Source organism: Meleagris gallopavo, chromosome 1 (genome assembly GCF_000146605.3).
Source record: "Meleagris gallopavo isolate NT-WF06-2002-E0010 breed Aviagen turkey brand Nicholas breeding stock chromosome 1, Turkey_5.1, whole genome shotgun sequence".
Classification (NCBI taxonomy): Eukaryota; Metazoa; Chordata; class Aves; order Galliformes; family Phasianidae; genus Meleagris; species Meleagris gallopavo.
In genome coordinates this window covers 123,849,521-123,873,939 of record NC_015011.2, presented here as the reverse complement: position 1 = coordinate 123,873,939, position 24,419 = coordinate 123,849,521, and the positions used below count along the sequence as shown (strand labels likewise).

Genomic DNA, 24,419 nt, shown 5'->3' with positions numbered 1-24,419 from the left:
CAGAAAATCAGAAAGCACTTATTTACTATGGAGCACTGGCACAGGTAGCTTCGGGAGGATGTAAAGTCTCCTTGGAGATATTCGGATGCTGTCTGGACATGGGCCTGGGCAACCAGTCTGAGTGAAGTGATGGACCAGAGGTCTGTTCCAATCTTTAACTATTCTGTGATTCTCTGAGATGTTCAAGAAAAGGGGAAAGAAACTATTCGCTAAAATCGATTTATATTTTGAAAACAAATCAGGCAATAACTTCTAAGAGATAGTCTGGAGGAACCAAGGAACTATTCACTGAAGAAAACAGAAGCAAAATGCATCATGTTACTACAGTGATTACAGATATTGAGGATGCTGATTATATCTTAAATAAGAATTCCTTACTAAATTGTGCACTGTTTTCTTGCTATATCTAATGATGGACAAACAAAAATTAAGATGTGAAATCTAGAACGGAACTTGTAAACCCTAGCTTTTTTAAATGAAATCTCACTATATTTCAATAGCTAGAATTATTCAAAATCAAATTTATGCTAGTATAATTCATAGAAAAATCAGTAATCAGAAACTTTCCTTACTGTAGAGTTTATGTAAGACGAACACTAGCATGTTAATAATCTCCAATTGAATGAGTTTAAGTAAAGACACCAGGAAACAGTAAAAAAACGAAGAGATTTCACTTCCTATTTATTTATCAGGGAGAAATAGAGATTGAAGAATAATCTCACATTTGGATTATAATACTGATCATTTTAGAGCTGAACAAAGTAAATATTTGTGTCTACATGCAAAGAAAGGACTTTAGAAATAAACAAAGAAATAAACCACAGAGGAGGAAACAATCATCTAAGGACTGATCTTTTTCTTAAGAGTATTCTTTTGTGGGTTTTTTTGTTTGTTTGTTTGTTTTGTTTTGTGTGTGTGTGTATGTGTGTGTGTGTGTGTGTGTTTTTGGCAGAAATTCATAAAATAGAATTGAATCATTTTTTTTTCTCTTCTGGCCCTAATTTTATGGTGTTGTATATAATCTGAGTTCCTATTTACCTTATTAATTAATTTCCTTTCCAATGAAGCACCAAATTTTGATGACTATTTGTTTTTTAAATCACTATTAGAAAATTGTAAAGATAAATATAGGGTAATGTAAGGAAAATGGTTCAGAAGGGATAACTATCACTACAGAATTCAGTAACCTTTCCTGTGTAGTTAATGTAGAATACTTAATCTTGACACCTGGATCATTGTTCTGGATCAGTCTTTCACTGAGAGCACTGTCCCTAATTTTTAAACCAATAGTGTTAATGTAATTGAAACCTTGGGTACTAATGCAGGATTAATGTATATATATACAAATAATGTGTATATATGTGTGTGTGTGTGTGTGTGTATATATACACACACATACATATATGTATATATGTTTATATGTATATATTTTAACAGATAATATACAATTTCTGTGATCATTAATGTTGATCATTTTCTCCATTTTTGACTTGTGTTAAACTCTCAAGTGAAGTAAATCAGAGTTCTAAGTGGGGACTATTCCAATGTAGTACAATTGACTATTGTGTTTTTTCTCAGACCCCACTGTTTTAGTAATAGATTGGTAATAGTAGAACATTTCCAAAAATAATGTGAAAGCTATTTCTGGAAAACCATAAAATATTTATGGAAATCTGTAATATGCTCACAACCAATTTAGTAAAATTCTTGCTCTAGGGTAGGTATCATAGTCTAAAGCACTCACAAAACAAAACATAGGGTCTAAATTTTACAGCCAAAGAATTCTTAATTTTTGTATTCTTTTGTAGTAGCATGTCATGTGTCTTCTATTTCTTAGTAAAAGTATTTTCCTTCTCATTTTAAAAGTTATTTTACACTTATGAGCCTATTGGCTCTTAACCTTGACCTATTTTTCTAATTACAAAGTAATTAAGAACATTTTAGTAGTTATTTCAATTTTTTTTTTTTGCACTGATATTGTATTCTTAGATTTTTTAATATGCTTTTATTTTTTTTCCTTTAATATGCTAGGAAAGAGTACTATCTTTTATTCTTCTGAGAAACAGACATAGCATCAGTAAGTTTCAACTGAAACCAATGCCTTTTCATTAATATATAATTGTTAATGTCTGTTATTGTGAATTACCACAGCTTTATTTTAATAGACAGTAAAGTGTTTGTGTGCTTTCAAACCCTATTTGGAATCCCACTCTCTTAGTATCAGTCTAGAAATATATTGTAAATCTTTTGATAAGTCTGAATTGTGATAAAAAATCAAAGTAAACAATATAATGAAAGAAAAAAAGCAGTCATCACTTTCTGTAAAGCAATGAATTAGCTATTCTTTTTTTTTTTTTCCAGAAAAAAAATCTTGTACCTTAGATCTTTGCAAGATGAGCCTAATTTGTCATTATTTTTCACCTGATGTAGTCATTTGTAACAGTGCAAAGTCAATTTAAAAGATAATCAAAGCAGAACGATACCACCATATTATAGATGGTAGATAATCAGACTTAAATTGTTTTATCCAGCTATGATGAATGTGACATAATCTTAGCTGAGCCTGAAAAGATGAAACTGAAGTTCTGGAGAGTGATACCTGGCATGTTTCTTGACCTTGCTTTTCCGAATTGATACTGGTATATGCGAGAAGTCTAGGTTTATTTTTAAGTTGCTTGTGTTATTATTAAAGATGTTCAGCTAGTAACTCTAGGAATAAGGTATGAAGCCAGTAAGTACTTTATGAATTGTATTTTCCCACTCTCATCTTCCATCCTGCACTTACTCTAACATAAGAGACTGGTTTTGTTTTGTTTTGTTTTTTTCTAGCTAAGATAGTAGTTAAGCTCTTGAAGCACATTAAGTCTTCAGGTCAGATCTGGGAAAATTGTCAATAAGAATGCAGATTAAAGAAATTTGTAGTTCTGCTGTTTATGATGTGGATGCTTTCCAGTTGTGATCTGGGCTAAAACTCAAACACATTTTATATGTCACTAAACAATAATGACTTTCAGTCACTACTGAACAGGATTGAATTTAAAAGGTAAGTGATAAAAGACTCCTGTTTACTCTCTGATAAGCCTCCTGAGCTATCTAATCCTCCTTAAGTACAATTTCCTTTTTCTATAGTACATCTTTGTACACAGCAAATCTCCTTGTAACATTATTTACAAGATTTTAAAGCAGATTTTAAGCAGCCATTCCTATATCATTTTTTAATCAGCCAGATTTAAGTAATGTCTTGATAATGCATATTCCATGATAGAAAACTTCAGTGTAATGTAGCTTGTTGTAGTAGCAGTACTGTGTTGTTCGAAATTTGTTGCTATCTACTGAACAGATTTCATTTGCATCTGATATGACATGAGTTAAATTATCAGCACAAAATATGCTAGTGTATTATTCACTTTACAAAAAAGTAATACTACCACTTTCAAAATTTTAAAGTTTTTCTGTTAGTAATGAACTTCTGAAAATTGATCCTAATAATTAAAAAAAAAAAAAAGTGATCAAAATGCTCTAATCAGTGAAGAAAAAGAAATACTTGCTTGAGATAGGCAAATATCTACTGGTAGGAGAAAGCTCACAACTTGCTTCAGACAACCTTGAGATAACAGAATCTCAGAGATTCTCCGGACTATAAGGATATGAAAGTCTGCAATGGAATGGGCAACCAACATTTTGTTTGATCTACCACATAAATGATATGGTTTTTTTCTCCATGCTTGAGGTGGGTGGGGAGTCATCATCATTGGGATTGAGAACACAGTAAAGGTTTAAGCAAAAACTAATATGGAACGTAGTGACTTCTCTGTATACTTGGATGAGAGTGATACGTAAACAGAGTGCTGAAATGAAGTAAGAAACAAGAAACACTGAATGGGGCTCATGTTACAGAATTGAGGCTAACATCCTAAAGGTAGAGAATCTCAAAAATACAGACTGAGAACACAGTTTAATGGAAGCTAGTAAAGGTTTTGTTGATAATTTGACTCTGTATAACATTTTTAACTGTGAAGCTGCTAAGTGGAATTATGTTTCCTCTATCTCAAAGAAATACCAGAAGTGTATAACAGTCATAGAGAGAATTGGATCAGGATGAAAGACAGGGATGTGATTTACAGCTCCCTTTTCTATCTTTGGAGATTGTGTCCCTATTTTGAACCTGAAACCTTCAACACTGACTTATGAACATGATTTTACCATCCTTTTTTTCTTCTATGCTTCGAACACAGAAAGCAATATCTGTCAAGTTATTTATAGAGCATGCAGTCATGGTTTTCATAAAGAATACAGTTGAGCTAGTAGGTGAAGTATGCTACTGTTATAGCTTACATATCAATGAAAGAAGCTGAACATAAAATAAAGAGGCAGAGAAACTAAAAGCGAGAAATTTTGGGAGGTTGTTTAAACCTCCTCACCCACACTCTTTTCTTGTACCTTCAGACAGTTTTTTAATGGATTATCCAGTACCTCAATACAACGGATAGAGCGCATGAATAATTGTACACTTGTACAGCTACACAAAAGGCACAAAATAACTTTGTATGTTATAATATCCAGTTTTACAAAGTGGGAAATATAAATTTTTCTATGCTTGTGTCTTCTAATACAATTTTTAACCATACAGTTATATGTCATTTGTTTACCCACTGGCACTTTGTCTTCTCATAACAGATCCCCTTCTTAATGAGCAGCTATTCAACAGTAGATGTATCCTAGTTGTTAAATATGAATTTTCATGTTCTATTTAACAAAAACAGTATTGTAGTTCTGTTTTGATAACAGTAGAAAGGCACTACAGAGGGACCTGGATAGACTGGATCAACCTGGCCAAGGTTAATTGTATAAAATTAAATACGGCCAAATGTTGAGTCCTGCATTTTGGTCACAACAACCCCAGACAACTCTACAGGCTTGGGGAGGAGTGGCTGGAAAGCTGCCTGACAGCAAGGGACCTTGGTGTACTGATGGACAATATGAGCCTTCCAAGAAGGCCACTGGCATCCTGGCTTGTATCAGGAATGGTGTGATGAGCAGGACTATGGAAGTAATCTTCCTGCTGTACTTGGACTTGGTGGGGCCTCACCTTGAGTCCTGCTTTCAGTTTTGGGCACCTCAGTACAGAAAGGACATGGAGGTGCTGGAGCAGGTCCAGAGAAGGGCAACAAGGTTTGTGAAGGGCTTGGAGAATATGCCTTACGAGGAGAGACTGAAGGAACTGGGACGGTTCAATCTGGGGAAAAGGAGTCTGATGGAAGACCTTATTGCTCTCTTCCAATATCTGAAAGATGCTTACAGCGAGAGCGGAGTTGATCTCTTCTCACTTGTGACAGATGACAGGACGAGGGGAAATGGCCTCAAGTTGCACCAGGGTAAGCTTGGGTTGGATATCAGGAAAAACTTATTTACAGAAAGGGTTGTTAAGCACTGGAATAGGCTCCCCAGGGCAGTGGTTGAGTCACCATCCCTGGATGTGTTTAAAAACGGTCTGGATATGATGCTCAGGGACATGATTTAGCAGAGGGTCGTTAGGGTAGTATGGTTAGGTTGTGGTTGGACTTGATGATCTTTAAGGTCTTTTCCTGCCTGAGTAGTTCTATGATTCTATTTCATGATTCTATTCTGTGACATTTCTCATCTGTTCTATGACATTATGTTGCTAGAGTTTATAACAAATTCACAAACAGGCTTTTTAAGAAAGTTTTTGTAATACAGGGAGATCTAATTAATCTGTTCTAATGAAAAACTGGAACAGATAGGTGATGTTAAGATTTACTAACTAGAATAGACAGCCAGACACCACTAATCCAGTTCTGGATCCATAGTAAAGCATTAGGACTTCTACTCAGGAGACATAGAAGTGGCAGAGTGGAGAAAGCAAGATGTTTCTCTCTTCCAGAGTTGACCCATGTTGAAGTTGGGAAATGATTAGAATGTATTTCTGGACTCAGGAACCCAATATTTCTTCTGGTCTGGAGAATTAAGTTGTATTTTTTAAAGGTAACCAAATTCCTTCATCAAAATATGAACACAATTCTTTGGGCAGTATCTATCTATGAGAATTCAGGAAATGTCTTCTAGCCTTTTATACTTTATTTATGGCTGGCTACATCTCATTTAAGTTTAGAAAATAAATAAATAAATAAACCTGGCAATCTGCATTTCAGTTTCAGTGGAGATGCAGAGATGCCTACAACTTTTAAAATCATCGCCTCTGTTTTTTGGAGAGATATATGAGATTTTTCTTACTTCTTTTGAAATGTATCTTAGTAATTTTGAGACCATACTATTTAAAACAAACAAACAAACAAAAAAACTAGTTATTTGTGTGAAAACGATAACCATAGATCAATATCAATTCTGTATTGTGATTATGAGTTCAGAAAAGGTCCATGAGAATGATCAGAGGGCTGAAGTACCTCTTCTATGAAGAAAGGTTGAGGGAGTTGTGTACATTCAGTCTGGGGAAGAGAAAGCTCTGGATAGACCTCTCTGTGACCTGCTAGTAACTAAAAGGGGCCTGCAGCAATGTTGGAGAGAGAGTCAGGTTGTGTCGTGATAAGAGGTAAAGGCTTTAAACTAAAAGAGGGTAAATTTAGATAAGACACTGGGAAGAAGTTCTTTGCTATGAGGGTAATGAGGTTGTCCATAGAGGCTGTGTATGCCCCATCCCAAAAGGTATTCAAGGCCAGGTTGGGGCTATGAGCAACTTTGTCTGTTGAGAGATGTTCCTACCTTTGCGGAGGTGTTGGAACTAAGTGATCCTTAAGATCCCTTCTAATTCAAACCATTCTATAGTGATTCTGTAATTCTGTGAATATTGTTAATTGGCAAGATGATTTGTATTAGTAAATTGACATGAAATTGAAATTTCTTTTCAAACTGCTGAATTACAAGGCTCAGATTCCTGGTGGTAATAAGTTCTTGTTGATGGAGTTGGTAGAACTCCCTTTTTGTTGACTGTGGTTTTTTGCTTCTTTTTTGGTAATAATTTTGATTGCTAAAACAACAATACTAAGTAAGCATGCTAATAATACAAGATCATTCTTCTTCTAGTAAGTATTGTACATTTTGCATTACAAAGAGCTTGTAGGGATTTTCTATTTGGTTGGCTGTTTTTTGTTGCTTTAAAAAATAATAATAAAAAAATTTTACCAGCAGATACGTAATTGACTTTTTAAAGTTTGGGAAAGTACAAGTGTAATGACTCTTGATGTCATTTACATGGACTTGTGCAAGGCCTTTGACTTGGTCCTGCACCACATCCTTATCTCTAAATTGGAAAGAAATGAATTTCAAGTCTGAACTATTTGGTGGATGTCATAATTGGTTGGATGTTCATAGCCACAGGGTTATTGTCAGAAGCTGTATGTCCAGATGGAGGTTGGTGAGGAGTGATGGTGTCCTCCAGGGGTCCATTTTGGGAGCAGTGCTCTTCAACATCTTTTTCAATGACATAGGCAAGTGGGATTGAGTGCACCCTCAGCAAGTTTGCTGATGACACTAAGCTGAGAGGTGCACTTGACATGATAGAAGGAAGGGTTACCATACAGATGGACATGGCAGGCTCAAAAAGTGGGCACAGGAGAACCTAATGAGGTTAAACAAGACAAAGTGCAAGGTGTTGTACTTCGGTTGAGGCAATCCCAGGTGTGAGCACAGATGGGGAGAAGAACTCATTGAGAGTGGCCCCGTGGAGAAGGACTTGGAGATACTGATGAATGAAAAGCTGGAGATGAGCCAGCAAGTTGTGCTAGTAGCTTGGAGAGCCAGCAGTATCCTGCTGCACTGAAATAGGGGTGGCTACCAGGGAGAGGGAGGGGATTGTCCCCTTATACTCTGCCTTTGTTAGGCCACACCTGGAGAACTGTGTCCAAGCAGGAGGTCTCCAGTACAGGAAGTATGGTTAGCTGTTGGAGCACATCTGAAGAAGGGCCACCAAGATGATCAAGGTGTTGGAGCATCTCTCCTATGAAGATAGGTTGAAGGAATTGGGCTTGTTTAGCTTGTAGAAGGAAGAACTCCTGGGGGGTCTCACTGCGGCCTTCCAATGCTTGATGGGAGCTTACAAGCAGGAGTGGGTCTAACTTTTTGAGCAGTCTGACAGAGACAGACAAGGGGGAATGGCATTAAACTAAAAGAGAGGAGATTTAGCTTAGATGTTAGAAAGAATTTTTTTACTGAGAGGATGGTGAGGCAGTGGAACAGATTGCCCAGAAAGGTTGTGGATATTGAATCCCTGATGGTGCTCAAAGCCAGGTTGGATGGGGCCCTGGGTACCTTGCTCTAGTTACTGACAAGCCTGGCCATGGGAGAGGGATTGGAACTTGATGATCTTTAAAATCTCCTCTACTCAAAGCCAGTCTATGATTCTATGGATTAGTTAAGGGCAGGATGACAGACTGACAACTTTGATGTTATCCAGCTTTTCCCCCCACTGATTGTAAAATAAGTCATTTATGTTTTGTTTCATGATACTGCTTAGGAAAAAGTAATGTTGAATCTTTACTACATTTTCTTAGTTGTTTCTTTTTTTTTCTTTTTAATGCTGTTGTTTTGGTTTGTTGTTTCTTTTTTTTTTTTTCCCTTCACGCATTTCATTTAGTATACTCAAGATATTTTTTTACTATTTTGAAAAGCTTTCTTTTTGTTTTCTTTTAATTTTTTGCTTACTTCCTGTATTTTGTATACATGTTACTCTTTTTAAATTATTTCCATTCCCTATCCAGCAATGAAAAACTTCTTATAACATATTGTCATGAAAGTCATGGTGTAGTAACCCTGAGAATACTCAGCTGATGTTACATTAGTAAGCACAATATACAAAGGAACATCTGAAGTGCTGAATTGTTTTCTTGAGCTGATAGAAGAGAAACTCCAGGATAAACAAATCTCTTTCTTAGAGTAGCGTGAAGTTGTATTCTAAAGCTTCAGTGGATCTTGCAGCTTGCTGCTATCGAAAATTGAGACAGAAGGGAGATACCTCTTTTACCTCCTTTTCCCTAGCAAGCTTCCAAGGAAAGCATGGTAGGACTGAACAAAACAGAAAGAGGGAAAGCATCTTCCTCTTGTATCACGTGTCCTTTTAGCAACCTACTGGGTGGATATCATGCTGCAGCATCACATTTAGTTTACTTGAAATTATTTGTAGTTAACTTGGCCTATAGGTGCTTCAGTTTTCATGCTTTTAAAATTAATCTATCATTTCTGTACTATGAGGATAAAAGATTTAGCCTCTTAGATTTTAGCTAGTGGTAGTGGTATTTGCGTGTTAGATATTGATTTTAATTCCGTTTCTAAATCAGACTGAAGTTTAAAAACAAAGCGGGCAAACAAGGAATAATAGAAATGCACATGTTCTTTGATCTTTACAACAGAGTGTTGTACAACAACCCAGAAAAGCAACATGATTTTTTTCTCTCTGCAAACCCAAATTTAGCTTAATTCTAAATATTTGAAATAAAAGTATAGCTTAATGTGTCAATATTTCAAGCAAGGTTGTGGAAGGAACTATTTTTGGTGGTGTGAAAAATATGGATGCATTTGGTCTATGTGGAAGATAGCAAAATGCTTCTTTCTAATTTCAGAATAGAGTTGATTGAACAGACACAGTAAATAAATAATGAGTATGTTTTTTTCTTTATTTGCAATAAAACTAATGTAATTTGTCTTGTAAAATCATTGCATCATACCGGAACTATTGCAATCAATTTAAATAGTGTGGAACATTAAAAAGTGTAAAGAGCCTTTGTCATTACATGTTTTTCAGGTGCTCATTTTGAAAGGTTTTAGGACTCCATAGCTCTGAAGTTTATAAATCTGAAGAGTTTCTTTCTACAGTGAAGAAAATTTATTTTTCCATTTCTTCCTAACAAGTTTTGTCAATGAGAAGCTTTTAATGAATTATCTCAAAAACTTTCTATCAGAGTTAAATGGTAAATACTACTGTAGTTAGAATAGAATGAAGGGATAGCAAATGAAATACTGTACCAGAGGGTGTCAGAGGCTTTGAGACATGATGTTTGAAAATAGAACTTTTTAAAATAAAATTATTCACATACAAACAGAGGTAGATTGGGGTAGTCAGAAAAAAAAGATTTTAACAAAATGCCTGTGGAAGGTCTGTTAGTATCTCTGAAAATAGAACTTTATTCCTTTTTTGGTAGATTCTTTTATTTCCCTAATTGTCAAAAATGATCAAGACCCACACAGTAGTATACATACAGGAATATTGTTATGGTATTCTGGTCCCAAAATAGAGTTTTAAGACCAGGTTCCTCTCTCCCATGTTGATATGAAATGTCCCATTGATGTAAGTAGTTGGGTTAACTTTAACATATTTCCATATCTGCAATAATGGTTTTATCTTCCATTACAGAAATTTCTGCCTTCCTGATGTGAGAGAGGTACACTTTCATCTAAGGGTAGAGTTTGACCTTCTTTTATTCAGCTCCTCATATAGTAAGAGCAGATAATTTATTCTTTTCTTTCCTTTGTAGTCTTTGTCGTCTTTGCTAGTTCTCCCAGTGAATTGTCACAGGAAATCACATTGTATTTTTTCCCTTCCTTTTGCTGCATTTCATTACTTGGCATATCCTACAATGATCAGTCTCTGCTGATAATAGCTTGTCAGAACACTGTTGTTTAGGTAGTTTTGGAAAGACTGAGCTTTAAAAAAGAGGAAAAAAAAAAACTGTAATGCAATTGAGATTCAAAGGGAGATATCAATTTGACAGACTTTAGTACTACATCTTCTTTACGATGAGCTAACAGATTTTTTTTAATTTAAACTAACCCTTCCTTTTATATGTAAATATTACCAAGTTCCATACAACTCGTGCATTAGCTATTCTTCCCTGAGATTTGAAGAAATCATCTTGTTAATTGAAAGCGAATGAGATTACATTAAGATCGAGATCCTTATGTAACACAAATATGTGTTTCTAAGTGTCAGATATCCTGGTCCTTTATACTGGTTAGTTGTTTTACTTTGTTTTATTTTGTTTGTTTTGTTGGTTGTTGTTTAATTTTATTTTGTTTAAATACAGTTTTTTCAGGGACTTGTTTGAAAAAAATTAAAGTGTGCACACAGAAAAGCAAGAGACCTGTCCTGATTTGCATCTTTTCCTTTTTAGCCATTCTGGGTTAGGTCTTCTGCTCATGTAAAATGATGTAACTACTCTGGAGTCAGTGGAACTGGGCTGAATTGAAATCAACAACCATGATATGGAAAGGTTTTGATGGTTGAAAACAATGCCATCACAGTCTTTCAAACAAACTGTATTTATTAGAGATTTGGCTATATTAAATAAACAATAATAATAATTTAAAAAAAAAAGTTAAGTTTGCAATAGAAGTAAATTTTGTATCATAGTTTAACCACACAGTCAGAAATGTAGCAGATAGCATTCCTTTCTAATATGTGTAAGAAAATGTACTTTACTAGCAAAGCTGGCAAGGAAAAAGAGGAAAGCTAAGGTGGCTGCCAGCGACTCACAGGCAGGGAGCAGTAGCATACAAATGTCAAATGCCCATTAGCAGAAAATTAGAGAAAAAAAACAAAGCCAAAGGTAAGGATGATGTCTGTGCAGTTGAAAGTGGGATGAAATGTCCCATCTGTCTCTTGAAGTCCTGACTAGGGCTAAAATGTTAGGAGTTAAAATAATACAAGTTCCTTTGAATTTACCACACCACATCCCACAGGACAAACTTTGAACAACCTCAGCATGGTGTTAAGGGCAAAGTGCTGCTAGAATTGCTTTTTAAAACCAGTATAATTTTAATAAGGCACAAAATTGGCAGGTGTCCCTATAATCCTGTAACACTTCTATGGGATTTTATCCTGAGTGTTCTCGCCAATTTAGAACTGAGATAGTCAAGCCCCATATCCTAGATTTCTCAGTAATTTTCAACTTTTGTGCAGTTCCACTGTAGTTCATCAGCTGGCTGCTGCAAGTACCTCCACATACTTTTCATAAAAAGTGAATGACTGGTTTTAGCAGATAAAGAGAACTTTGAGGTCTGCCTCAATAGAAAATGTTGGAGAATAATATCACAGCTCTTTTGCAGAACATAAGTTGATTGGCTGATGTGACATTTAATTACTTCCTTTGTTCTTTATGAACATTAGGAATACACAGAATGAGAATAGAAAATAATTGTTTTGACCAGGAGACAATGGTATAATGAATACACTCTCCAGAAACATGTATACAAATGCTCTATCCTACTTTTGTGATACTTAATTGTTGAATCTTGATAAGGATAATTAGTTACTGAGTACAGCTAGCCATGTTTTTTTGCTGTCTTTGAGTGCAGAAATATATTTGCTTTTGATAAATTCTCATTGCCTCCAATAGTGAAACACCAGTCTGTTACGGAAGCATTCATATGAAATGTTGAGATTTTAAACATCTTCTGTTCAAGTATATCTATATTCCATAGACTTGATGCTAAGGGTTCAGAAAGAGCTAGTCTTCTGAAAATATATGCAGTAATTGAGATGTACTAACCCTCTCTAATCCTCTTTAACTGCCTCTCACTTACAGAATAGCACCCTTCCCATAATTATGAAATATTCTCTTTGGGACTTTCTAGTCATTGCTTGCTATCTGTACCTTGAAGAGTTTAGCTTAGCTATAACATTCCCTTCCTCAGATTTGCAGTTAGATTGCTTTGTTTCTTGTATCTATATTAGTATTTCAACTGATCTGTAGTGTTACTTAGGTGAATAATGTTTCCCCTTTCAAATTTAACTTTCAGATTTATCCTTAAAAAATAATCTTAGTGGGATTCTGGTATGCAAAGCAGAGCCTTTCCAGAAATGGTTTGCATTCTTCTCACAATTCACACTGGAAAGTCTCCCAACTTCCTTTTCTGTAACTTCACAAACCAAATGACAACTAATATTTGTATTGTATCTGAACATTAGTAAACTCAAGTTAGTAGCTATGTTAGTAATTCTGCATCACATTTTGCTTTATTCATGAGTAAAACTTAGGTAGAGAAAAGGCAAAGAAACAGACTGATGATCTCAATACCCTCATTCCATCATTTTTGGGGGGGCATCAAATACATCTTAACCTAAGCTGAGACCTCAAGTTGTTCCAACCTAATCTGAGATTGACATATTTATCCTTCCTAGAATTCTGAACAGAAAAAGACAGCTTATATTCTTTTCCTGTAGACATCTGTTTTAACAATGAATACTGTTGTGAAACTTAAGGATTTAAAGTCTCATTTTATAAGATAGTTTATCAGTCTTTTCAGATAAACATCAATAATCAATGATGAAGACAAGAAAAAAAGTTACTTGTTTTCCCTTCTGATAGTATCCTAAGTACCTTAAAGCTGTATAAATACGGCCATATTGAATATGCACACATTAAAAAAAAAAAGAATTATTTGGAAAGTAAAATAAATTATAATAAACATGCATAAATATTTGTGGCCTGAAATTTTCTAGATTATTTTCACCTCCTGAAGTTTAGAATGTCATCTTGAGTTTACATTGGAGTTTATATTCTATGGTGGAAAGTTCCTCTGAGAACAATTTTCACAGTCAGACATTCTTTCTTACTGGTATTAAAAGTATCTGTACAGTGATTCATTCACTGCTAGTGTGATTTGGAGGCAGTGATTGCACAGTAGACATCAAGTGTCTTAGGGCACAAAAGGCACTGAGTTGCCCAAAAGCATTTAGAGAAGTAGGTTACCTGACTAGCCTGCATAATGATAGGGAAAAATGGAGATATCATGTCAGGAGGGCAAAAAAACAAGAGTCTTCCATTCTGTAGATGAACTAATGAACAGCTACCTTCATATAAGATTGGATTTTGACAATAATTAAAATCAGAAAGCTGTAAAATGAAAATAATAAAGATGTAATGACGAATGCTAATCAGATCCTGCTAAAAATACTTTTTGCTTATAGCATACAATGTCTAAACTCAGTTTCAAATTCAGCAAAGATGAAAAAGTTTGTCTAGTGAAACATGAAAGGTCAAACAATTTTATGGCAGTTTCAGTTTTGTTTGATAAAAGTTATAAAAATGAAACAAGACACTGACATATAATTTTTTTTTTTCCAAAAAAGTGCAGAGGATTAAAATATAGTATTACATTTGCTTACCTGTTTAAAATTATTCATACTTTAATCTGAAAAATTTTTGGCATTATGCATTTGGGTCTAAGAATATATACATACTCAATTTAAATCTGACTCTAATAAATGTTTAAACCTTTGAAGATATAAAGAAGTGTTTCTTTTATCACTCTTCAGTTATCAGTTACCATAAACTTTTATTGAAGTGATCAAACAGTTGAAGCCTTAATTTCATCTGACAGTCTAATTAAAAAATGAATAGTATCCTTTGATTGCCATTACAGTTTACCTAGACCTTTTCCAGAATTTGGAGGAAAACACAGGAGAAGTAGGCAGTATACTTTGCACTACGCATCTTAGTTGTACAGATAAAATGGCATCTTATTCTCAGAATTAAGATGCAGATTTACCCAAAAAGTTATCACATCTGTCATGAAAGATGCAAATGCGATGGACCCTCTAAAATCTCATGACCATCACTCATATTTTAGCATTTTAATCAGGGTAAGAATGATTATTTTCATAAGCCTTGTGTAGAAAAGATAGATGTAAGGTCTAAAAGTGAGCTTTATGCAATGCACTTACTAGTGCTTTATTATCTAAATATTAATAGGAAGATGGCCACCAAAATAGTTACACTTTTGACCTCTAATAATCCCCAAAACTATATCATTAGTGTTTTACTATCAATGTGAATATGATGTTATCAATGTAGCAACTGTACTTACAGCTCTTCACAACCACAGTAAGCACAACTTAACTCTCAGCTGTATTATCCATGTATATTTCTATAAGCATAAAGTATTGTTTCAACTTTCACACTTACAAAATAAGTTGAATTCCATATGATAGGAAAATAAGAGATACAGTACTCATTTCTAGGAAAAAAAAAAAACTATCTTATGCATAATGACTCAAAATGTGATTGATTTGTTCATAGTTGCTAAGCAATGTGTGCATAATCTGTTGTGCTATGCTGAAAATTCATCCTGAGGTTCTGAAAGAAACATTATAAGACTATATACACAGTCACAAGGCAATTCAAGCTTACAATTGCAGGGCAAAATCATACTGATATCTTAGCTAACCCTACACCATTTACTTTGTTATATTTTTTAGAAGTTGGTCCTTCTGTGAGCCCTTACACTGACTATACTTGTCTGATATTCTACATATAATCTTGACCTATCTTCTTACTGATTTGGAAGGTAATTTACCTTGCAGTTTAGATAATTGAATCTGAGCCTCACCTTCCTCTTCTGTGAGAAGAATTCAGAATTTCTGGGGCCAAATCATTCATCTTAAGAGAGCTACATATAAAAACATTGATTTTTCTTCATTGACTTTAAAAGGTGATGTAGTAACTATCTCTCACGTAGATGTGGATACTGATTGTAAATTACACCCACTATGCATCCATGTGAAGCTTCCTTGTGCACCAGCAGGTTTTCAGTGTAGGATTCATCAGTCCTACCTTTTTTGAGCTTCCAGGAATGACAGATCTGAACTATATTTCATTCTGGAGAGGTACTGTGGAGAAAAAAAAATCAAGGCAACCTACCTTGATATCAAAATCATTTTACAGTTGGTCTAGATGACATTGTAGGTTCTTTTCCAACCTTGTGATTTGATGATACTATGATCGAGCAGATAGATAAAGAATTTATTTAGATTATCAGTGTATAATATGAGAAAAAAAAAATTACCATTGGAGCAGATATCTAATTAATTATACATAGAGTACTAATACTGTAGAATGTGTTTATAACTGTCTCATATCCAAGGAGAGTATCAAATTATTTTGTCATTTATAAATGCTGTTTCTTATGAATGTTTGATAAGTAATACATGATGCATATGTTATGATACATCACTCATGTAGGATTCATGTAATTTACACATTACTTAATTCTTCACGTGCTCAGAGATCCCTGGAATATGTACATCCTGAGGTAGAATAACTCTTACTCAGTTGTCTTTGCAGTCTTCATCTGTTTGTTCTTGTTCCTGTTGATGTAGTTTCCAGCTGTTGCATAGGCCATCTGAGTCTCATCTTGAGAAGAGGGAGAGAGCATACACTTGAGAAGGCCCTACTGAAATAAACCCCTAAGTACGACCCCACTTATCTATTCTTGAGTGCTTAAGAAGTCGTATTTTTTCCCACTTAGAAAAGGCCACTAAATTATCATACAAACTGCCTCGATGGCATCAATTCTGCTGCAGTTACTCCATCTATGTTTGACTCCATAATTGACTTTTTCTCATTCTGCCACCACATGATCTTGTTCCCAAGTAGGAATAAACCAGTTCTTCCAAACTATGACTTATGTATTTTGTGATATATATTGTTATATATATAATATAGTGTGTTATCTACATAATCTTGTTCCAAGATTAGCAACTAGTCTAGAACGGCAGAAAGGAACTTTAGATATGGGGTCAGTGTCTACAGACTATCAGGATATCAGCAGAGAAAAAAATTGACTTCAGACCAACTCTGCTGTTGTCCCATAGACTGAGTGTTTCCTTACTAGTGCCAGTATTTTAAGTGCATTCCCAGATTCTACCCTTGAGTTTAGTTAATTGGAAAGGAATCCAGGTCAGAAAATCCAAGAAATCTTTGTTATGCCAGCAGAAATATATAAAGAGGTGATGACTGGATTTATCACAAATGTACGCTCCTGCTTGACATGGTATTATGATTTTTGGTTATCAGTATTCCACATCATAACATCATGAAGTGCACTGAGAGTTAGAGAGTTAATGCTCTAGTCATGGAACCAGGCCAAACCAGCCTGTAAGCCATTGACACTGCTCCTAATTAAAACACTGACAAAGATGTACTTTTTCAAAACTAGATGCTACTTATTTAGCAGAATGTCCTTTTGACATTGAAATTCCCACTAAACTATAGTAGTAGAAAGTTGGCACATTTTAAATCTCAGCTTTATACTTTGATGAAGACTGTGCTGTACAGATTGTATCCATAATGTAACTTTATAAATAATGTTAGCACAGTGAGACTGATTCAGGACTTTCCACTGAATCTAAACTTTGCTTTCTTCCTACAGGAATTATTACATATTTTAAAATTACTTATGTATTTATTTTCTCTTCTAATCAGTTTATTAGCTGCTACTTTCTCTCACCGTTGAGGTTCATATGCTAATGCTCCCTCTATACAGAATCATGTCTTTTTAGGTGAGTGCATTCAATTAATGGACTACTTAATGTTCCATACTATCAATCTATTACTTTGTCCCAGAATTTCCACTTCCTAGTGGTTGTATTATAGCTCTGAATGTTAAACAAGTTTCATGCAGAGTTTATGTACTGCTCACCATATGTGCAGCAACTTCTTATTTTGCTGTCAGTGGTTTTATTATTTTCCGTCTTTACCTCTAGTGTTGTGCTCAGTGAGTGGGTCTGAAAGTGATAATTACTTCCCCACTGCAGAGACAAACTGATTTACATATTTATCAAGGGGAAACTGTACAGCTTTAAGCATATCACAAAACATTTGCATATTTATAACCTGAAATGTGCAAAAGCTAAAATTAAGATATGGATGTGTTGATCTCAGTTACTAAGCTGATTTTTATACAAAGGTTTTAGTCAGTGTACTTTGTAATCAGATCAGTACATTAAAGAATGAAATCTCTTTTTTATTACACAAAATCAGTATAGAGATTAAAATGTTTGTTAACTTGTTAAAGTTAGTGGGCAGAAGTTGCACCATTAAGTCTTTATAATGTGAAAATATTAGCCTTTGAGCCTGGAAGAGATGGTGGGGTTACCTTAATTTAATTCCTGTAGCAGGAGGAAGATCCCAAGAAATTTAATATGTAGTGGATATTTAGCTGAATGACATCATTATCTTTTATGGGAGCAGTATAGGCTTCCAGATATTTATACATGCAGGAGTTATGTGTAGGAAGTTATGCATGTATTCAATACACTCTTAGCTTGTCACTCTCAGATGTAAGCCCCTTCAGCTTTAAAACATGTTTCTTGTCATTCTAATTAATTATGCTATTCAAAAGCAAACATTAATATCAGCAGAGAATTCTGAAACATAAACTAAATGGAAGTCTCGAGGCAGAGATGTGATGGCTGATCTTCCCAGATCAATCTTTGTCCAATAATTATCTCAAGCTTACTATAAACTTCTGGGTTTGACAGAGTCATGTGAAAGTCTGCTGAGTGGGATAAAAAGTTCTATTAAAAGAAATTTCCTTTGTCATGAACTGTCTTGTCCTGAGTCATCTTTAAACCTCCTTCTGAATCTTACTGTTTCTTTGAATCAGGCAAACTGTTTTAAAGCTTTCCTAATGAGTTGAGAGATCTTTTTCCTAATGCCTGCACTTCACAGATGTATTCTAGAGCTTGCTTTTCCCCATAATTTCATCAAGAGTCTAATAGAGAGTCATAATTTCATCAAGAGATTTCCGAATTGTTAATATATTTGTAACACTTTTTTGTTCAGTGTTTGTGCCATGTTTTCAAATGAATAGTCATTTTTTATAAATCCTGTAACGTAATATGCGTGAGTATAGAGAGAATCTTACATGGTTAAAAACTTCAAAAATTAATTTCAGCATTATACAGGTAGGTTCAGCTTCCATTTATGCTGGTGTTAGTCAAGTTGAATAACGGCATAGTACTCTCTGTTTCCTCCTAAAGAGTAGAGTCAATTGCTCTCATCATTTTTACATGAGTATCACTCCACTGAAGTCAGCATTTTCACTTTCACAATGAAACAATCCTATAATTTCACATAGCTTGAAATGAGAGTGGAGAACAGAATGTAGAGAGCTCAGCAGCTCATACAGCAGCATTTCAGAAGCTTTGCTTAAATTTTGAAACATCATCTTAATTAAAACAAGCAACATCTTAATGCTATTCTGAATTATTTTATCTATTTATTTATTTTTGTATACATGAAAGAATGTTGTCTAATGATCAAATGTCTTTGACTCAGTGTTAGCCACTGAATTGGAATATACATTTCTAGAATGGCAACAGGAGGAGAAGGTTGACTTAAGTTGCTCAGTAAGTTCAGAATTTGTGCAGTTCTTTCAGTGTTAGATTTATTTTGTTGTTTGGAATGCTGTCTTTCAAAATCTGTTCTGTTCAAACCAGAAATATGTAAGCAGTGGCATTCACAGAAATCAGTATGGATCTTAATTTTTTAGAACAAGACTTTCAATTCAGTCTTTTTGATAAAGAATCTTTCTATTTTTATTAGTAGTTTCCTACATTGGGAATTTCAAGCCATCACTGTTTAAACTGAGCTACAGTTTTCCAAGTGTTTTGACTTATTTATCCCACAGTTTCATATTCTGGGTAAATTTTTTACTTCTACAAACTTTCTACATTTGCATTTTGTTCAGTAACCAGGAATGGGATTCAAACAGGTCAGCTAGGCATGCAAAAGCCCCATTCTTTTAATCAAACATCATATATGATGACATACGATACATATCCAGTCATATTTTATGTGAAGCAATAGTGTTACCATCTTACTCTGTTCACATTTAGCTGTCCACAACACTCATGAAAATTTAACTCATGTAGTAAATTTCTTGCATTTCAGATAGATTTCATTTTACTTTTTTTGGTATCTAATATTTACTTTTACTAATATTTACTTTTCAATTAATTGCCTGTTTTCTCTTTTTAGTCAATAGATTTTTAAAAAGGCCTTTTTGCAGTAGTGATTCACCTTTTAAAAAGTTTGTCTGCTAAAACAGCCTAGGTGAAAATTCTCCTTGTTCATTAACTAAGATTATCTGAGTATGTTTATACATCAGTCTTAGCTTAATTCTACAGTATCTTTGTAATCTAAATAAATAATAAAATTAGAAGAGTAAAAATATATATAGATTGTTATTAGAAAATAATAAAAGATATATTTTGCTTATTTTATATTCTTTGCTTTCAAAATTGATATAATATATGGCAGTATGTCAAAGATATCTGCTTACAGTACATGCATTGCATTTTTATTGTTTTGGTTACCATTTAGAAATGCTAATAAGTAGATGTATGGCATGTGTTAACAGAAATTGTATCATTCAGATGTACTGTAATGGGTCTTATTTTACACACTTTATCGCTTATTTATACAGTGTTTGTTATAGAAGGTGTAGCTGTTCAAGATAAAAATAGAAACCGAAGTTTTGGTTCATTTCTGTGAGTGCATTGAGAATACGATTCTATGATAATAGTGTGCTATTTGAATTAATTAATTCTGAGAGGACAATTGAGCAAGTCAGAATTAACATTCAAATTGGTGCGTGCCTGAATGTATAAATAAAAAGATAAAGAGAAAATCACAGAATCACAGAATTGAAGGAGTTGCTAAAGCAGGTACTCTATAATAGGTCACACAGGTAGGCCTCCAGATGGGTCTTGAATGTCTCCATAGAAGGAGTCTCCACACCCTCTCTGGATAACCTAACCTGTTCCAGTGTTCTGTCACCCTAATCAGAAAGTTCTTCCTTATGTTAGTACAGAGCTTCCTATGTTCAAGTTTTAGGCCGTTACTCCTTGTTCTAGCATTCCGCACCACTGAGAAGAGCCTGGCCTCATCCACTTGCCTCCCACCTCCCTTCAAATAGTTATGAACATTAATCAGATCCCCCCTCAGTCTTCTTTTTCCCTGACTGAACAAACCCAGGTTACTCAGCCTCTCCTCATATGGGAGATGCTCCAGGCCCTTTGTTGACCTCTGCTGGACTCCTTCTAGAAGATCACTGGCTTTTTTGATCTGCAGAGCTCAGAACTGGACACGATATACTAAATGTGGCCTCACCAGTGCAGATTAGAGGGGGGTGATCATCTCCCTCAACCTGCTGGCCACGCACTTTAATGCACCTGAGGATATCATTGGTCTTCTTGGCCACAAGGGCGCATTGCTGGCTTATAGCCAACCTCTTGTCAACTAGGCCTCACAAGTCCTTCTCTGCAGAACTCCTCTCCAGCAGATAGACCCTCAGTATGTACTGATGCATGCCGTTATTCTGCCTCAGGTACAAGAGTGTATGTACACTTGTTCTTGTTAAACCTCATCAGGTTCCTCCCAGCCCAACTCTCCAGTCTCTATGGGTCTTGTTGAATGGTAGTGCAGCCTTCCAATGTGTCAGCCACTTCTCCTAGCTTTTTGTCATCAGCAAATTTGCTGAGTTTGGACTCTATCCTTTCATCCACAACATTGATAAAGATGTTGAACAATACCAGAACCAGCACTGCCCTCTGGGTGACACCACTAGTTACAGGCCTCAAAAATTATCTGTATATGCTTTGGGATCCCTGAAGAAGGCTAATGTGTGCTATATTCTTATTCTTTGGTTAGTTTCCAAGGCCAATAATTTTAGATTCCTAATCAGTATTAAATTCACTGGAGCAAGTTACAAAGAGTTACAAAGAGTGGCTTCACACTCATTAGTACAGAAGCCCTCTTTAAAGAAGTCAGTCTAAATAAATGTAGATGTATGTGCAGTGCAAGACTCCTCTGCTGTGCCAAGGGAAAGAAGTCTTTTGTGTAAATGAAATGTAAGGACCAACTCTGTGTTGGAATTTCAGAATATAACCATGTGGATTTTTCTTTTAATTATGTGCACACGTGTGCTTGTTACCATGCATATTAAAAGTTTAATAGATGTCTATTCTTGTATGACAACAAATTAGTGACTAATTAGTATTAGATCATGAAACCATGTTGCCTCCGAAACCATTCCATACCTTAACTTGCCTTTTTTTTGGTTGAGAATTTCTTATTCGAGCATTCACACAAATTTTTGCCATGTTGCCTCCATGGGTTGCTAGGCAGCACAGCTTTACCCCCAAACTCTTAACTGTATTCTGTATACTGAGACTCTTTCAGAAACCTCAACGGTTTCTTGCTGTGGGGTTTTTGTCGTTGAGAGCAACTGCTTCCAGAGATCACTGACTCTCTGTAGATTAGCTCATTTTTCAGTTGTACACAAATCTTCTCATTTTATACTTCAAGAAAGCCTGCTGCAATGGAACCACAGTTTTGACTGCAACAGCTGTGTGAAATTGTCCCCTACTGCCTACTGTATGTTGCCAATTACTATGTGTATTTGTACATGCCAAGGTTAATTAAAACAAGCCACCCAAAGGTACTATGTGTTTTTTTTTTTATTATTTGTTTTTAGGACAGATTCTGGATGCGCTGGAGAATTATAATCTGAGCAGTAGATCTCTTGTATACTTTTCATCTGACCAAGGGGCTCATATTGAAGAAATCTCTAGCTCTGGAGAAGTCCATGGAGGTTGCAACGGTATATATAAAGGTGAACGTTCTCTGATTTTTTTTTTTTTTGATTGTGTCAGAAAATATTGTCTTGTTTTTCTTCCAACTCAAAAATTTCAAAATTCAATTTCTTAATAGTAAACTGCTCATGACCTTCACACTAAATCCAAGCATAGGCCATAAATATAGTGAGTTGACTCATTAAATACAGCAACTCAACCAGAATTTGTGCTCAGTGAGAACTCTGTGGAGTTGTATTACTATCAAATAGACTCTTGAATTGGCTAGATACCTAGATGTTAGAAAGATGTTAGTTCATAGTACTTTACTATCATGGATGTATAGCAAAACAAAAGGGGAAAAATATTATTTGTGAGCCATGAGAAATCATAAATAGGAGTTTAATACAATGGAGTGAGTGGGAATCACACAAAGAGATGACAAAGAGAAGATGAGAGGACTGGTATTGTGTTCACTGCAGAAAATGTGAAAATAGAGAGTTATGTTAAAAACTAAAATGAGGAATTGGATTTAGTTTGGGATAGGCAAGTTCTACAACATCCAGAGAATGACAAGATTTCAGAAAAAAAGAATTGAAGAAGATTGTTTTGAAACTAATGCCTACCTATTGAGTTAGAGACTGATTTGGAAATGAAAAGACTTTAATTAGGGGAGTTTTATTTCTTCAGTACAGATCTTAAGAAAATCTATACTCCAAATCTGTTTGTTTCATGAAGGACTAGAATGTGTTTAATGTCTACCTTATTGCTATATACTTTCTCCTTGTGATATCACCCAATAATACTGAAGGATACTGTTTACTGCAATATGGTGATCATTTAGAAAGAAAAACTCTTGCTTAGCAAACAGCCTTTCTTGTTTTGTCAATTCTGATATCTCTGGTTAATATGATCCCTTCAGTCAGCAAGAATGTAATGCATGTCTGAATACTGGAGCACCCTTACCATAAAAATACTTTTGCTTGTGTTTTAAAGTAATTTCTTATGTTTCAGTTTGTGTCCGCTATCTCTTATCCTGTCCCTGGGCATAACTAAGAAGAGCCTTATTTCATCTTCTTCATTTGAGTAATTCCATATAAAATACATGCATAAGATCCATCCCCCACTCAGCTTTCTCTTCTCCAGGCTGAACAGTCCCAGCTATCAGCTTCTCCTCACATGTTGGAGGATTACATGTAAGCCATCCAATGCCCCATCCCTGGAGACTTTCAAGACAAGGCTGCATCAGGCCTTGAGTAACCTTGTCTACCTGTGGATGTCCGTTTTCATTGTAGGGGAGCTGAACTAGATGACCTTTAGAGGTCCCTTGCAACTCTAAGATTCCATGATTCTGTTGACCTGGTATAGAGCAAACGAAGGCAATGACAGAGCCTTTACTTGAGAAATAGGTGCTATAGGAAAAATCCAAGAGAAATTAACTGACCCCTCCCAGTAACAGTTTGGAGAAAAGGATGAGCTAAAGAATGTGACCCTCCCCCGTTCGTACCGTCACGCTAAAGAAGAGAAGGGTAGGGGGAAAAAGGGCAGGTCAGATGGCAGACGAGAGGTATCATGGAGACAGAAGGAGTGGCTCTAAAACCCCCCCTGCCCATTCCAGGCACTCACGTACTCACGTAGCTCACCCATTGGTTCAGGCTGTGACCTTGGAATTCCACTACACCTGGATAGACTGGATTGACCTGGATAGACTGGATCAATGGGCCAAGGTTAATTGTATGAAATTAAACATGGCCAAATGTTGGGTCCTGCATTTTGGTCACAACAACCCCAGACAACTCTACAGGCTTGGGGAGGAGTGGCTGGAAAGCTGTCTGACATCAAGGGACCTTGGTGTACTGATGGACAGTCAGCTGAACCTGAGCCAGCAATGTACTCAGGTGGCCAAGAAGGCCACTGGCATCCTGGCTTGTATCAGGAATGGTGTGATGAGCAAGACTATGGAAGTAATCTTCCTGCTGTACTCGGACTTGGTGGGGCCTCACCTTGAGTCCTGCTTTCAGTTTTGGGCACC

At 35.4% G+C, this 24,419-nt stretch overlaps 1 protein-coding gene across 8 annotated transcripts in view; it reads left to right on the top strand.

Annotated features, from left to right (window-relative positions):
• The window catches only part of STS (steroid sulfatase), a 128,116-nt gene that overhangs the window by 41,501 nt on the left and 62,196 nt on the right, over positions 1-24,419 (top strand). For 7 of the 8 annotated variants that reach the window (XM_010726874.3, XM_010726880.3, XM_010726833.3 and 4 more), the window contains one exon: positions 22,291-22,428. The exons of the other annotated variant lie outside the window; for it this stretch is intronic. In XM_010726874.3, the coding sequence (XP_010725176.1) occupies positions 22,291-22,428 (138 nt within the window). The remainder of the gene's footprint in view (positions 1-22,290; positions 22,429-24,419) is intronic. 8 annotated transcript variants of the gene reach the window in all.